This window comes from Stigmatopora nigra, chromosome 11 (assembly GCF_051989575.1).
Source record: "Stigmatopora nigra isolate UIUO_SnigA chromosome 11, RoL_Snig_1.1, whole genome shotgun sequence".
NCBI classification, from domain to species: Eukaryota; Metazoa; Chordata; class Actinopteri; order Syngnathiformes; family Syngnathidae; genus Stigmatopora; species Stigmatopora nigra.
In genome coordinates, this window is record NC_135518.1 from 3,502,691 (window position 1) to 3,515,028 (window position 12,338).

At 41.4% G+C, this 12,338-nt stretch overlaps 1 protein-coding gene and 34 non-coding genes across 36 annotated transcripts in view; all 35 read right to left on the reverse strand.

Moving 5' to 3' along the window:
- ankrd44 (ankyrin repeat domain 44) overlaps window positions 1-2,007 on the reverse strand; it is a 32,747-nt gene extending 30,740 nt beyond the window's left edge. Inside the window, exons 1-2 of one of the 2 annotated variants that reach the window (XM_077727963.1) lie at window positions 1,957-2,007; window positions 34-112 (exon numbers count right to left, since the gene is read on the reverse strand). In XM_077727963.1, the coding sequence (XP_077584089.1) occupies window positions 34-112; window positions 1,957-1,992 (115 nt within the window). In that variant the 5' untranslated portion in view covers window positions 1,993-2,007. Of the gene's footprint in view, window positions 1-33; window positions 113-1,956 lie in introns of those variants that run through there. The other variant, XM_077727962.1, reaches the window with a different exon arrangement.
- Window positions 2,008-5,505: 3,498 nt separating this feature from the next.
- trnav-cac (transfer RNA valine (anticodon CAC)) lies at window positions 5,506-5,578 on the reverse strand. Its single transcript has one exon. It is a non-coding gene; the product is annotated as a tRNA-Val (tRNA).
- A 90-nt stretch (window positions 5,579-5,668) lies between these two features.
- trnav-cac (transfer RNA valine (anticodon CAC)) lies at window positions 5,669-5,741 on the reverse strand. Its single transcript has one exon. It is a non-coding gene; the product is annotated as a tRNA-Val (tRNA).
- Window positions 5,742-5,994: 253 nt separating this feature from the next.
- trnav-aac (transfer RNA valine (anticodon AAC)) lies at window positions 5,995-6,067 on the reverse strand. The gene has a single exon. It is a non-coding gene; the product is annotated as a tRNA-Val (tRNA).
- An 89-nt stretch (window positions 6,068-6,156) lies between these two features.
- Window positions 6,157-6,229, reverse strand: trnav-cac (transfer RNA valine (anticodon CAC)). The gene has a single exon. It is a non-coding gene; the product is annotated as a tRNA-Val (tRNA).
- Window positions 6,230-6,319: 90 nt separating this feature from the next.
- On the reverse strand, window positions 6,320-6,392 carry trnav-cac (transfer RNA valine (anticodon CAC)). The gene has a single exon. It is a non-coding gene; the product is annotated as a tRNA-Val (tRNA).
- Window positions 6,393-6,482: 90 nt separating this feature from the next.
- trnav-aac (transfer RNA valine (anticodon AAC)) lies at window positions 6,483-6,555 on the reverse strand. Its single transcript has one exon. It is a non-coding gene; the product is annotated as a tRNA-Val (tRNA).
- A 90-nt stretch (window positions 6,556-6,645) lies between these two features.
- Window positions 6,646-6,718, reverse strand: trnav-cac (transfer RNA valine (anticodon CAC)). Its single transcript has one exon. It is a non-coding gene; the product is annotated as a tRNA-Val (tRNA).
- Window positions 6,719-6,808: 90 nt separating this feature from the next.
- Window positions 6,809-6,881, reverse strand: trnav-aac (transfer RNA valine (anticodon AAC)). The gene has a single exon. It is a non-coding gene; the product is annotated as a tRNA-Val (tRNA).
- Window positions 6,882-6,971: 90 nt separating this feature from the next.
- trnav-cac (transfer RNA valine (anticodon CAC)) lies at window positions 6,972-7,044 on the reverse strand. Its single transcript has one exon. It is a non-coding gene; the product is annotated as a tRNA-Val (tRNA).
- A 90-nt stretch (window positions 7,045-7,134) lies between these two features.
- Window positions 7,135-7,207, reverse strand: trnav-aac (transfer RNA valine (anticodon AAC)). The gene has a single exon. It is a non-coding gene; the product is annotated as a tRNA-Val (tRNA).
- Window positions 7,208-7,297: 90 nt separating this feature from the next.
- On the reverse strand, window positions 7,298-7,370 carry trnav-cac (transfer RNA valine (anticodon CAC)). Its single transcript has one exon. It is a non-coding gene; the product is annotated as a tRNA-Val (tRNA).
- Window positions 7,371-7,460: 90 nt separating this feature from the next.
- Window positions 7,461-7,533, reverse strand: trnav-cac (transfer RNA valine (anticodon CAC)). The gene has a single exon. It is a non-coding gene; the product is annotated as a tRNA-Val (tRNA).
- Window positions 7,534-7,623: 90 nt separating this feature from the next.
- trnav-cac (transfer RNA valine (anticodon CAC)) lies at window positions 7,624-7,696 on the reverse strand. The gene has a single exon. It is a non-coding gene; the product is annotated as a tRNA-Val (tRNA).
- A 252-nt stretch (window positions 7,697-7,948) lies between these two features.
- On the reverse strand, window positions 7,949-8,021 carry trnav-aac (transfer RNA valine (anticodon AAC)). Its single transcript has one exon. It is a non-coding gene; the product is annotated as a tRNA-Val (tRNA).
- Window positions 8,022-8,274: 253 nt separating this feature from the next.
- Window positions 8,275-8,347, reverse strand: trnav-cac (transfer RNA valine (anticodon CAC)). Its single transcript has one exon. It is a non-coding gene; the product is annotated as a tRNA-Val (tRNA).
- Window positions 8,348-8,762: 415 nt separating this feature from the next.
- On the reverse strand, window positions 8,763-8,835 carry trnav-cac (transfer RNA valine (anticodon CAC)). The gene has a single exon. It is a non-coding gene; the product is annotated as a tRNA-Val (tRNA).
- A 90-nt stretch (window positions 8,836-8,925) lies between these two features.
- trnav-cac (transfer RNA valine (anticodon CAC)) lies at window positions 8,926-8,998 on the reverse strand. Its single transcript has one exon. It is a non-coding gene; the product is annotated as a tRNA-Val (tRNA).
- Window positions 8,999-9,088: 90 nt separating this feature from the next.
- Window positions 9,089-9,161, reverse strand: trnav-cac (transfer RNA valine (anticodon CAC)). The gene has a single exon. It is a non-coding gene; the product is annotated as a tRNA-Val (tRNA).
- A 90-nt stretch (window positions 9,162-9,251) lies between these two features.
- On the reverse strand, window positions 9,252-9,324 carry trnav-aac (transfer RNA valine (anticodon AAC)). Its single transcript has one exon. It is a non-coding gene; the product is annotated as a tRNA-Val (tRNA).
- A 90-nt stretch (window positions 9,325-9,414) lies between these two features.
- On the reverse strand, window positions 9,415-9,487 carry trnav-cac (transfer RNA valine (anticodon CAC)). Its single transcript has one exon. It is a non-coding gene; the product is annotated as a tRNA-Val (tRNA).
- A 90-nt stretch (window positions 9,488-9,577) lies between these two features.
- trnav-cac (transfer RNA valine (anticodon CAC)) lies at window positions 9,578-9,650 on the reverse strand. The gene has a single exon. It is a non-coding gene; the product is annotated as a tRNA-Val (tRNA).
- A 90-nt stretch (window positions 9,651-9,740) lies between these two features.
- Window positions 9,741-9,813, reverse strand: trnav-aac (transfer RNA valine (anticodon AAC)). Its single transcript has one exon. It is a non-coding gene; the product is annotated as a tRNA-Val (tRNA).
- A 90-nt stretch (window positions 9,814-9,903) lies between these two features.
- trnav-aac (transfer RNA valine (anticodon AAC)) lies at window positions 9,904-9,976 on the reverse strand. The gene has a single exon. It is a non-coding gene; the product is annotated as a tRNA-Val (tRNA).
- Window positions 9,977-10,066: 90 nt separating this feature from the next.
- trnav-aac (transfer RNA valine (anticodon AAC)) lies at window positions 10,067-10,139 on the reverse strand. Its single transcript has one exon. It is a non-coding gene; the product is annotated as a tRNA-Val (tRNA).
- A 253-nt stretch (window positions 10,140-10,392) lies between these two features.
- trnav-cac (transfer RNA valine (anticodon CAC)) lies at window positions 10,393-10,465 on the reverse strand. The gene has a single exon. It is a non-coding gene; the product is annotated as a tRNA-Val (tRNA).
- Window positions 10,466-10,555: 90 nt separating this feature from the next.
- trnav-aac (transfer RNA valine (anticodon AAC)) lies at window positions 10,556-10,628 on the reverse strand. The gene has a single exon. It is a non-coding gene; the product is annotated as a tRNA-Val (tRNA).
- A 90-nt stretch (window positions 10,629-10,718) lies between these two features.
- Window positions 10,719-10,791, reverse strand: trnav-aac (transfer RNA valine (anticodon AAC)). Its single transcript has one exon. It is a non-coding gene; the product is annotated as a tRNA-Val (tRNA).
- Window positions 10,792-10,881: 90 nt separating this feature from the next.
- On the reverse strand, window positions 10,882-10,954 carry trnav-aac (transfer RNA valine (anticodon AAC)). Its single transcript has one exon. It is a non-coding gene; the product is annotated as a tRNA-Val (tRNA).
- Window positions 10,955-11,044: 90 nt separating this feature from the next.
- Window positions 11,045-11,117, reverse strand: trnav-aac (transfer RNA valine (anticodon AAC)). The gene has a single exon. It is a non-coding gene; the product is annotated as a tRNA-Val (tRNA).
- A 415-nt stretch (window positions 11,118-11,532) lies between these two features.
- On the reverse strand, window positions 11,533-11,605 carry trnav-cac (transfer RNA valine (anticodon CAC)). The gene has a single exon. It is a non-coding gene; the product is annotated as a tRNA-Val (tRNA).
- A 90-nt stretch (window positions 11,606-11,695) lies between these two features.
- Window positions 11,696-11,768, reverse strand: trnav-cac (transfer RNA valine (anticodon CAC)). The gene has a single exon. It is a non-coding gene; the product is annotated as a tRNA-Val (tRNA).
- A 90-nt stretch (window positions 11,769-11,858) lies between these two features.
- On the reverse strand, window positions 11,859-11,931 carry trnav-cac (transfer RNA valine (anticodon CAC)). Its single transcript has one exon. It is a non-coding gene; the product is annotated as a tRNA-Val (tRNA).
- A 90-nt stretch (window positions 11,932-12,021) lies between these two features.
- trnav-cac (transfer RNA valine (anticodon CAC)) lies at window positions 12,022-12,094 on the reverse strand. Its single transcript has one exon. It is a non-coding gene; the product is annotated as a tRNA-Val (tRNA).
- Window positions 12,095-12,184: 90 nt separating this feature from the next.
- trnav-aac (transfer RNA valine (anticodon AAC)) lies at window positions 12,185-12,257 on the reverse strand. The gene has a single exon. It is a non-coding gene; the product is annotated as a tRNA-Val (tRNA).
- Between the last annotated feature and the right edge of the window lie 81 nt (window positions 12,258-12,338).

Here is a 12,338-nt window from a genome sequence, read left to right on the forward strand (position 1 = left end):
CAAAAAGGATGAAGGATGAAAAGGTTTTCCTACCGGAGAGGATAAGGAGTTCTGTAATTTCAGCATCGCGCAGAAAGGTTGCTGCATGCAGGGGCGTACGTTTTTCTGCATCCTGAGGAAAGAAGACAAGTCTAAAGGTTTCATTAACAGTCATTGGTTTGTACTTTGCGCTTTTGCTTTTTTGCTTTACTGTTCTGTGTGGTTCCAGTTTTTGTCCAACTTTACAACGTCTTTTCGAGTCCGATTCAGCTACCGCAACCAAAATGGCGCTGTTTAAGTGGTAGCACCGTCCACTCCTGTTCGTTTTTGTGTTTTTGCTGCTTTTATGTTTTATAGATTTGAGGATTCCATTACTTTGATTTGCTTTGTACTTTGTGCTTTTGCTTTGCAGTTCTGTCTAATCACCCTCTTGCTACTGCCACAATGTAATTTCCCAAATACAGGATGAATAAAGAATAAAGTTATCCAATGTGATTCTTAAAAAGTGGCATTGTTGGTCCGTAAGAAATCACGGAATCAAAAACAATAAAAGAAATAACATATTAAACTTTCAGTACAATCAGATGTCAGTATGAGGCGTGTTACTATGCGTACTTGGCTTTTGTCTTTTCCTCTATAGAATAAATATTATACTTTTTTGTTTGACTGGTTGACTGCTTTGAATAGTAAGATTTCATGAGAAAAACAGAAAAACGAGCAAAATAGAGGAGACTAAATACAAATAAAACTAAATGGTATATGTTCCAAAAGAAGCACGAAAAAGTCAAACATATTTACTATAGTAAATTTGAGTATGTATGATACAAAACTGTACTACAGTGACTGTATTCACTGTACACTGAATTCATGATTAGTGATGTCCCGATCCGATAATCTGCATTAGCGCTTGATATGGCTATTTTTGGAACGTATCGTATTTTGGCATAAAATGAGATATGATCTAGAAGTAGCGTGTTTTCAACCCAGCAACCCCCCGCGACCCTACTGAGATGGTCATTAACATAAATATAAATATGTTCATTAATATATGCTGTCCCTTATCCAATTAATCAAATCATAGTACAGATTTGTCTAATTATGTTGTCTGTCTTCATGTGTGCCCTACAGCTGACTGGCGACCAGTCTAGGGTGCAGTCCGCCTTTTAGAGTCAGCAGGAATGGAGTCCAGCACCCCCTGCCAACCTTGTGATGGAGAGGAAGTCTTGATGTATCTTCCCTTATAAGGTTGTTTACCAGAGATACTAATTATTTAATTAAATGTCAATAATTGAATAAGATGTCTGCCTGCAGTGATTGATAATTAGCGAGAAGAGTAATTATTAATGAAACTATCAATGAGTGGTACAGAAAATGAATACAATAATATTTTCTTATTCTTATTGCAATATGTTGTTTTTTTTTATTTCAGTGCTAGTGTATTTGTGGGGATTTTGGTCCATTTTTTTGAATAGCAACATATTACTTTTACATGAACAACTACAGTGTTCCCCCGCAACTTCAAGGTTCAGCTACCGCGGACTCAGAGCTTCGCGGATTTTTTTGGGAAAAAAATAAAATACAAATATTCCATTGAAACAACATATTTTACAGGTTTTTTTTGTTATAACATGAATTTCACTCTCTCTACCCGTATTCTATATGGTGTACTGTATACGGGGGGTAAAACATTTTTTTTTAATTAAAAAATATATATATATTTTTTTTTAATTAAATTCAAATTAAGCATTTTTGAAGGGGAATCCCTACTTCGCGGAAATTCACTTATCGCGGGTGGCCCCGGTCCCCATTAACCGCGATAACCGAGGGAACACTACTCTGTTTGCGCTATCACTACAATTTCAACATGACCTTTTTAATGAAATCTGTTTTTTGTGGCCTAAAAGAATGTAGGTGGAAGTAGACAATTGTCCAAATGCTTTCAGTTCAAGCTAAAGTAGCACCAGAAATTGTCCTCACCAGAACATTGATGTCTTCAGACTTGTATATGAGCATTCGAATCTCCTCAGGATCTCCGCTAAAGATGGCCTGGATGAGAGGAGGCTGTAGAGACGGGACAGACAATAGACACATGTTGACACAAATGTGCATTTTCTTGATAGAGAAAGCATGGCTGTGTGTGTGAAAACTTTCCAGGACAACAAAAATGTCCTTAAACCACAATAGCTTACAGTTCACATTGGGAATATTTGCCACCCAACATTTTTTGTCAGTCAATATATCATTGTGTGTGTGGGGGCTTATGTGTGAATATGTGCCACAGGGGACTTTTGTCCGTGAAGCCCCTATTTTCATTCTTAGATGTCAAACATGAAGTAAATAGAGGCCTTCAGTCCTGTAGTACTGCACTTTCATGTTATTATCACTATGTAATTTTTCCATGCATCTGCAGTAACTTTCATAAAAAAATTCTTGATTTTTTTTCATCATTTTAAATAGATTTTTATACTAAATTACACATTCCTTCATATAAAATTTTTTTTAATCTACATAAAACCCTAAAAAATAGCAAGAGTTTTATGAACATGATTTAAATGTGCAGTTTTTAATAAATACATGCAATTAATTTAAAAGTAAAAGGCAATGAACAACAACACTAAAGCCAGGTGTACTCATTAAAAGAGCCATATATGGGTCGCAAGCCGTAGATTCACAACAATTGCTCAAACCTTTTCACAATCTTTCTATTTCATGACATCAACAAATGTCAAAATCCTTATCGATCTAAAGTCATTGTATAGCCTATCACTAATCGAGTATAATGACAGCAAATCATTTGACACAGATTGTTAAACGTGTTTTGATTTTGTTTTGAAGTTTTTTTCTTCAACACAAGGGAGCAGTAGTGCCAATACATCTGCTAATAAGTTTTAGTACTTTTTCAACTTTAGTATTTGTCCATTCATTCATTCTCTATACCGCTTATTCTCACAAAGGTCGCAATGTGGTGCTGGGGCCTATGTTTTGAAACTTCACTCAATAAAATCAACAAATCTCAAACTCAAATAAATAGAATATTTAAAGTAAATGTTAACCTGAATGTTCACAGTCAAACTTGACTTCTTGTCTAACTTCCTGTTTGCTAGATTTTCTGAGAAATGACAGCTAGGAAGTGTGGGTGATCATTTCACTTCTTCTTTCAAACTCACCAATAAACCACTTCCTCTTCTTTTCACCTTATTTTCTCATGCTTCCTTCCCTATGAACATGTGACAGTGCCTTATGACTGCTGACTGACAGACTGCACTGAGCGAAAGCAAATAATCCATCAATTGCCTATCGTAGGGGTCTTCGAGAGCCCCGTATCCAGTCTGTTTTCCATCTATCCCTCCTCTACCACACCTGAATCAAATGATCGGGATCGGTATGAAGCTTCTGGACAGCTTGCTGATGATTTGATCATTTGATTCAGGTGTGGTAGAGGAGGGACAGAGGGAAAACAGACTGGATAGGGAAGGGCTCTTAGGGACCGGACTTGGCCCTGTTCTAAAGGAAAAATGAACATTTGTAGAAAACTAAATTGGCTTTTTGGAGAACTTAACATAACCCAATTGCCACCAAATTTGGCAGATCAATAGTACCCAAAGGAAACCCACACAAGAGAACATACTAACCCCACACAGGTGGAATGACCAGGATTTGAAACCAGGCCTCCTACAATTTAGGTCAATGCACTACCACTCATTCACTGGGCCACCCAACCCTACTTTGTGAAAAATCCAAACTATGAAAAGACGTCTGGAACCTGATCATTTTGTATCTAGAGGTTCAACTGTATTAATTTTGGCCAACTCTTTATACAATAGGCCTTTGTCGTTGTGATAATGGGTGTTTTGATGAGTAAATTAAATGAACAAACAAATAAATAAACATGTCTAAATCAAAATGAAAACTTTATGAAAATTGTTGTTTTTAAATACTATGGTTAGTTTCTTCAAATAGTAATGGACTTTAAAATGTCTCATTTATTTTAATAATGAAAGACAGCATGGCATGTTAAGTCAACTGTTTTGTACAGCTCAGCCCATTTTATGTATTATATCTATTTATATATTTATTAATGTATTTATTTATTACCTTACTATTAACTATCTATTTATGTGTAAAATGCCTTTCCTATTTCTGCATCCTCACCCTCTTGCTACTGCGACAAAGAAATTTCCCGGATACGGAATGAATAAAGTTATCCAATCTAATCCAATCCAATAAAACGAAATGCCTTGTCCACATTTCTTCAAAGGCCTGAAAGGCAGCCTAGTTGGCTCATGTCATTGACCCCCCGCACCCCAGGGTTAATTTAACAACCCTCTCCACAACTCCCAGGCCAATGACTTCCTGTGCTTCCTGCAGTATTGCAACTATGGAAGCATGCCTGGAGCAACAGCTTTCCTGGACTGTTTTATTAAATGGATGCGTAAACACGAAATGATATCTGTGTAATTGCCACTAAAGCCCAAGAAGAAGAAAAAAATCTGCTGAACTGAGGAGTCCCGTTATCAGGCATTTTCATGCTGTCTGAGAATAGCAGGAAGTTCCCGCGATTTGAAGTTACGTTAAAGATAAAAATACAAGTTATTCCTGTCCTGTTGCAGATGATGACGCTGCAACACATAAGGAATTTCCTCTGTAATGGAAACACAAGTACCCCCGGTTTGCCTGCGTGCCTGCGTAATAGACACATGATTTTTGACAAGGACTCTAAGCAACAAGCTGTAACACACAAATACATTTTTTAAATATCGTACATTGTGATTTTTCTGGATTTTTATTTTTAGAATATCTCTCACACAGTGCACATACAGCTACGATAAAATTTAAGACCCCTCCATGATTTCTAAGTGGGGAAATTTATATAAAAACTTGTAGTAAAATGTTCAAATACGGATACACGTATACGTTGTCTGTGCATCATCCACCCTCTTGCTTTTTCGTGAATTGAAAATGAAGAAACAAAACCACCCAGTTTCAAACTGGTAAACTTTCACGTGTTAAAAAACATGACAACCACTTCACTATGGGAATTACAGGAGGATGCTTTTCATTGACTAGAGCTCAGCCTTCAACACTATAATACAGGACATTCTGGCTGACAAAGTCTCCCACCCTGGACTACTATCCTCTTCTATCTGCTGCTGGATAAAGAACCAACCGACCACAAACTGTTAGACTTGGTCCCCACTTCTCTTCTTCCATTACACTGACCACTGGCTCCCCTCAAGGTGGTGCACTGAGTCCTCTTCTGTACATATAGAAACAATTGTGTCAATTAAATTTGGTGACAGACCCATTCATTTCCCAACCCAGTGTGCAGCTTGAACTACAAATCAAATAACAAAAACTTATAATATTTCCACTCAGTTTCGAACAGGGGACCTTTCGCGTGTTCGACGAATGTGATAAGCACTACACTATGGAAACTGCTTGTCCAATGAAAATTGGGAAGCAGGACCAACCAAATCCGCAGACAGTGTACTGCTTGAGGAACAATTCAATTATCCAAGCAAAAGCTGTTTCCACACAGTTTCGAACTGGGGACCTTTCGCGCGTGAGGCGAATGTGATAACCACTACACTATTGAAACAGCATGTTCCATTGAGATTTGGTAGCAGGACCTACCAAATCCCCACACAGTGTACTGTTTGAGGAACAATTCGACTATCCTAGAAAAATCTGTTTCCACCCAGTTTTAAACTGGGGACCTTTCGCATGTGAGGCGAATGTGATAACCACTACACTATGGAAACTGCTTGTTCAATGAAGTTTTGGTAGCAGGACCTACCAAATCCCTACACAGTGTACTGCTTGAGGAACAATTCAACTATCCAAGCGAAAGCTCTTTCCACCCAGTTTCAAACTGGGGACCTTTCGCGTGTGAGGCGAACGTGATAACAACTACACTATGGAAACTGCTTGTTCAATGAAGCTTTGGTAGCAGGACCTACCAAATTCCTACACAGTGTACTGTTTGAGAAACAATTCAACTATCCAAGCAAAAGCTGTTTCCACCCAGTTTTGAACTGGGGACCTTCCGTGTGTTGGGCGAATGTGATAACCACTACACTATGGAAACTGCTTGTTCCACTGCTTGTGGAAGCAGGAGCAACCAAATCCCTAGACAGTGTACTGCTTGAGGAACAATTCAACTATCCAAGCAAAAGCTGTTTCCACCCAGTTTCGAACTGGGAACCTTTCGCGTGTGAGGCGAACGTGATAACAACTACACTATGGAAACTGCTTGTTCCATCAAGATTTGGTAGCAGGACCTACCAAATCCCTACACAGTGAACCGCTTGAGGAACAATTCAACTATCCAAGCAAAATCTGTTTCCACCCAGTTTCGAACTGGGGACCTTTCGCATGTGAGGCGAACGTGATAACCACTACACTATGGAAACTGCTTGCTCAATGAAGCTTTGGTAGCAGGACCTACCAAATCCCTACACAGTGTACTGTTTGAGAAACAATTCAACTATCCAAGCAAAAGCTGTTTCCACCCGGTTTCGAACTGGGGACCTTTCGCATGTTGGGCGAATGTGATAACCACTACACTATGGAAACTGCTTGTTCATTGAAGCTTTGGTAGCAGGACCTACCAAATCCCTACACAGTGAACTGCTTGAGGAACAATTCAACTATCCAAGCAAAATCTGTTTCCACCCAGTTTCGAACTGGGGACCTTTCGCGTGTGAGGCGAACGTGATAACCACTACACTATGGAAACTGCTTGTTCAATTAAGATTTGGAAGCAGGAGCAACCAAATCCCTACACAGTGTACTGTTTGAGAAACAATTCAACTATCCAAGCAAAAGCTGTTTCCACGCGGTTTCGAACTGGGGACCTTTCGCGTGTTAGGCGAATGTGATAACCACTACACTATGGAAACTGCTTGTTCATTGAAGCTTTGGTAGCAGGACCTACCAAATCCCTACACAGTGAACTGCTTGAGGAACAATTCAACTATCCAAGCAAAATCTGTTTCCACCCAGTTTCGAACTGGGGACCTTTCGCGTGTGATGCGAACGTGATAACCACTACACTATGGAAACTGCTTGTTCAATTAAGAATTGGAAGCAGGAGCAACCAAATCCCTACACAGTGTACTGTTTGAGAAACAATTCAACTATCCAAGCAAAAGCTGTTTCCACCCGGTTTCGAACTGGGGACCTTTCGCGTGTTAGGCGAATGTGATAACCACTACACTATGGAAACTGCTTGTTCATTGAAGCTTTGGTAGCAGGACCTACCAAATCCCTACACAGTGAACTGCTTGAGGAACAATTCAACTATCCAAGCAAAATCTGTTTCCACCCAGTTTCGAACTGGGGATCTTTCGCGTGTGAGGCGAATGTGATAACCACTACACTATGGAAACTGCTTGTCCCATCTAGATTTGGTAGCAGGACCTACCAAATCCCTACACAGTGTACTGTTTGAGAAACAATTCAACTATCCAAGCAAAATCTGTTTCCACCCAGTTTCGAACTGGGGACCTTTCGCGTGTGAGGCAAACGTGATAACCACTACACTATGGAAACTGCATGTTCAATTAAGATTTGGAAGCAGGAGCAACCAAATCCCTACACAGTGTACTGTTTGAGAAACAATTCAACTATCCAAGCAAAATCTGTTTCCACCCAGTTTCGAACTGGGGACCTTTCGCGTGTGAGGCGAACGTGATAACCACTACACTATGGAAACTGCTTATTCAATGAAACTTTGGTAGCAGGACCTACCAAATCCCTACACAGTGTACTGCTTGAGGAACAATTCAACTATCCAAGCAAATGCTGTTTCCACCCGGTTTCGAACTGGGGACCTTTCGAGTGTTAGGCGAAGTGATAACCACTACACTATGGAAACTGCTTGTTCAATTAAGAATTGGAAGCAGGAGCAACCAAATCCCTACACAGTGTACTGTTTGAGAAACAATTCAACTATCCAAGCAAAAGCTGTTTCCACCCGGTTTCGAACTGGGGACCTTTCGCGTGTTAGGCGAATGTGATAACCACTACACTATGGAAACTGCTTGTTCAATGAAGCTTTGGTAGCAGGACCTACCAAATCCCTACACAGTGTACTGCTTGAGGAACAATTCAACTATCCAAGCAAAATCTCTTTCCACCCAGTTTCGAACAGGGGACCTTTCGCGTGTGAGGCGAACTTGATAACCACTACACTATGGAAACTGCTTGTTCAATTAAGATTTGGAAGCAGGAGCAACCAAATCCCTAGACAGTGTACTGCTTGAGGAACAATTCAACTATCCAAGCAAAAGATGCTCCCACCCGGTTTCGAAGTGGGGACCTTTCGCGTGTGAGGCGAATGTGATAACCACTACACTATGGAAACTGCTTATTCAATGAAACTTTGGTAGCAGGACCTACCAAATCCCTACACAGTGTACTGCTTGAGGAACAATTCAACTATCCAAGCAAAAGCTGTTTCCACCCGGTTTCGAACTGGGGACCTTTCGAGTGTTAGGCGAAGTGATAACCACTACACTATGGAAACTGCTTGTTCAATGAAGCTTTGGTAGCAGGACCTACCAAATCCCTACACAGTGTACTGCTTGAGGAACAATTCAACTATCCAAGCAAAAGCTGTTTCCACCCAGTTTCGAACTGGGGACCTTACGCATGTTAAGCAAATGTGATAACCACTACACTATGGAAAATACTTGCTCAATGAAGCATTGGTAGCCGGACCTACCAAATCCCTACACAGTGTACTGTTTGAGAAACAATTCAACTATCCAAGCAAAAGCTGTTTCCACCCAGTTTTGAACTGGGGACCTTTCGCATGTGAGGCGAACGTGATAACCACTACACTATGGAAACTGCTTGTTCAATTGAGATTTGGAAGCAGGAGCAACCAAATTCCTAGACAGTGTACTGCTTGAGGAACAATTCAACTATCCAAGCAAAAGCTGTTTCCACCCAGCTTCGAACTGGGGACCTTTCGCGTGTGAGGCAAATGTGATAACCACTACACTATGGAAACTGCTTGTCCCATCTAGATTTGGTAGCAGGACCTACCAAATCCCTACACAGTGTACTGTTTGAGAAACAATTCAACTATCCAAGCAAAATCTGTTTCCACCCAGTTTCGAACTGGGGACCTTTCGCGTGTGAGGCAAACGTGATAACCACTACACTATGGAAACTGCATGTTCAATTAAGATTTGGAAGCAGGAGCAACCAAATCCCTAGACAGTGTACTGCTTGAGAAACAATTCAACTATCCAAGCAAAAGCTGTTTCCACGCGGTTTCGAACTGGGGACCTTTCGCGTGTTAGGCGAATGTGATAACCACTACACTATGGAAACTGCTTGTTCATTGAAGCTTTGGTAGCAGGACCTACCAAATCCCTACACAGTGAACTGCTTGAGGAACAATTCAACTATCCAAGCAAAATCTGTTTCCACCCAGTTTCGAACTGGGGACCTTTCGCGTGTGAGGCGAACGTGATAACCACTACACTATGGAAACTGCTTGTTCAATTAAGATTTGGAAGCAGGAGCAACCAAATCCCTACACAGTGTACTGTTTGAGAAACAATTCAACTATCCAAGCAAAATCTGTTTCCACCCAGTTTCGAACTGGGGACCTTTCGCGTGTGAGGCGAACGTGATAACCACTACACTATGGAAACTGCTTGTTCAATTAAGATTTGGAAGCAGGAGCAACCAAATCCCTACACAGTGTACTGTTTGAGAAACAATTCAACTATCCAAGCAAAAGCTGTTTCCACCCGGTTCCGAACTGGGGACCTTTCGCGTGTTAGGCGAATGTGATAACCACTACACTATGGAAACTGCTTGTTCATTGAAGCTTTGGTAGCAGGACCTACCAAATCCCTACACAGTGTACTGTTTGAGAAACAATTCAACTATCCAAGCAAATGCTGTTTCCACCCGGTTTCGAACTGGGGACCTTTCGCGTGTTAGGCGAATGTGATAACCACTACACTATGGAAACTGCTTGTTCAATGAAGCTTTGGTAGCAGGACCTACCAAATCCCTACACAGTGTACTGCTTGAGGAACAATTCAACTATCCAAGCAAATGCTGTTTCCACCCGGTTTCGAACTGGGGACCTTTCGCGTGTTAGGCGAATGTGATAACCACTACACTATGGAAACTGCTTGTTCAATGAAGCTTTGGTAGCAGGACCTACCAAATCCCTACACAGTGTACTGCTTGAGGAACAATTCAACTATCCAAGCAAAATCTCTTTCCACCCAGTTTCGAACAGGGGACCTTTCGCGTGTGAGGCGAACTTGATAACCACTACACTATGGAAACTGCTTGTTCAATTAAGATTTGGAAGCAGGAGCAACCAAATCCCTAGACAGTGTACTGCTTGAGGAACAATTCAACTATCCAAGCAAAAGATGCTCCCACCCGGTTTCGAACTGGGGACCTTTCGCGTGTGAGGCGAATGTGATAACCACTACACTATGGAAACTGCTTGTTCAATGAAGCTTTGGTAGCAGGACCTACCAAATCCCTACACAGTGTACTGCTTGAGGAACAATTCAACTATCCAAGCAAAAGCTGTTTCCACCCGGTTTCGAACTGGGGACCTTTCGCGTGTTAGGCGAATGTGATAACCACTACACTATGGAAACTGCTTGTTCAATGAAGCTTTGGTAGCAGGACCTACCAAATCCCTACACAGTGTACTGCTTGAGGAACAATTCAACTATCCAAGCAAAAGCTGTTTCCACCCGGTTTCGAACTGGGGACCTTTCGCGTGTTAGGCGAATGTGATAACCACTACACTATGGAAACTGCTTGTTCAATGAAGCTTTGGTAGCAGGACCTACCAAATCCCTACACAGTGTACTGCTTGAGGAACAATTCAACTATCCAAGCAAAAGCTGTTTCCACCCGGTTTCGAACTGGGGACCTTTCGCGTGTTAGGCGAATGTGATAACCACTACACTATGGAAACTGCTTGTTCAATGAAGCTTTGGTAGCAGGACCTACCAAATCCCTACACAGTGTACTGCTTGAGGAACAATTCAACTATCCAAGCAAAAGCTGTTTCCACCCGGTTTTGAACTGGGGACCTTTCGCGTGTTAGGCGAATGTGATAACCACTACACTATGGAAACTGCTTGTTCAATGAAGCTTTGGTAGCAGGACCTACCAAATCCCTACACAGTGTACTGCTTGAGGAACAATTCAACTATCCAAGCAAAAGCTGTTTCCACCCGGTTTCGAACTGGGGACCTTTCGAGTGTTAGGCGAAGTGATAACCACTACACTATGGAAACTGCTTGTTCAATGAAGCTTTGGTAGCAGGACCTACCAAATCCCTACACAGTGTACTGCTTGAGGAACAATTCAACTATCCAAGCAAAAGCTGTTTCCACCCAGTTTCGAACTGGGGACCTTACGCATGTTAAGCAAATGTGATAACCACTACACTATGGAAAATGCTTGCTCAATGAAGCATTGGTAGCCGGACCTACCAAATCCCTACACAGTGTACTGTTTGAGAAACAATTCAACTATCCAAGCAAAAGCTGTTTCCACCCAGTTTTGAACTGGGGACCTTTCGCATGTGAGGCGAACGTGATAACCACTACACTATGGAAACTGCTTGTTCAATTGAGATTTGGAAGCAGGAGCAACCAAATTCCTAGACAGTGTACTGCTTGAGGAACAATTCAACTATCCAAGCAAAAGCTGTTTCCACCCAGCTTCGAACTGGGGACCTTTCGCGTGTGAGGCAAATGTGATAACCACTACACTATGGAAACTGCTTGTCCCATCTAGATTTGGTAGCAGGACCTACCAAATCCCTACACAGTGTACTGTTTGAGAAATAATTCAACTATCCAAGCAAAATCTGTTTCCACCCAGTTTCGAACTGGGGACCTTTCGCGTGTGAGGCAAACGTGATAACCACTACACTATGGAAACTGCATGTTCAATTAAGATTTGGAAGCAGGAGCAACCAAATCCCTAGACAGTGTACTGCTTGAGGAACAATTCAACTATCCAAGGAAAAGCTGTTTCCACCCGGTTTCAAACTGGGGACCTTTCGCGTGTGAGGCGAATGTGATAACCACTACACTATGGAAACTGCTTGTTCCATCAGGATTTGGTAGCAGGACCTACCAAATCCCTACACAGTGTACTGTTTGAGAAACAATTCAACTATCCAAGCAAAAGCTGTTTCCACCCGGTTTCGAACTGAGGACCTTTCGCATGTTGGGCAAATGTGATAACCACTACACTATGGAAACTGCTTTTTCAATTAAGAATTGGTGGCAGGACCTACCAAATCCCTACACAGTGTACTGTTTGAGGAACAATTCAACTATCCA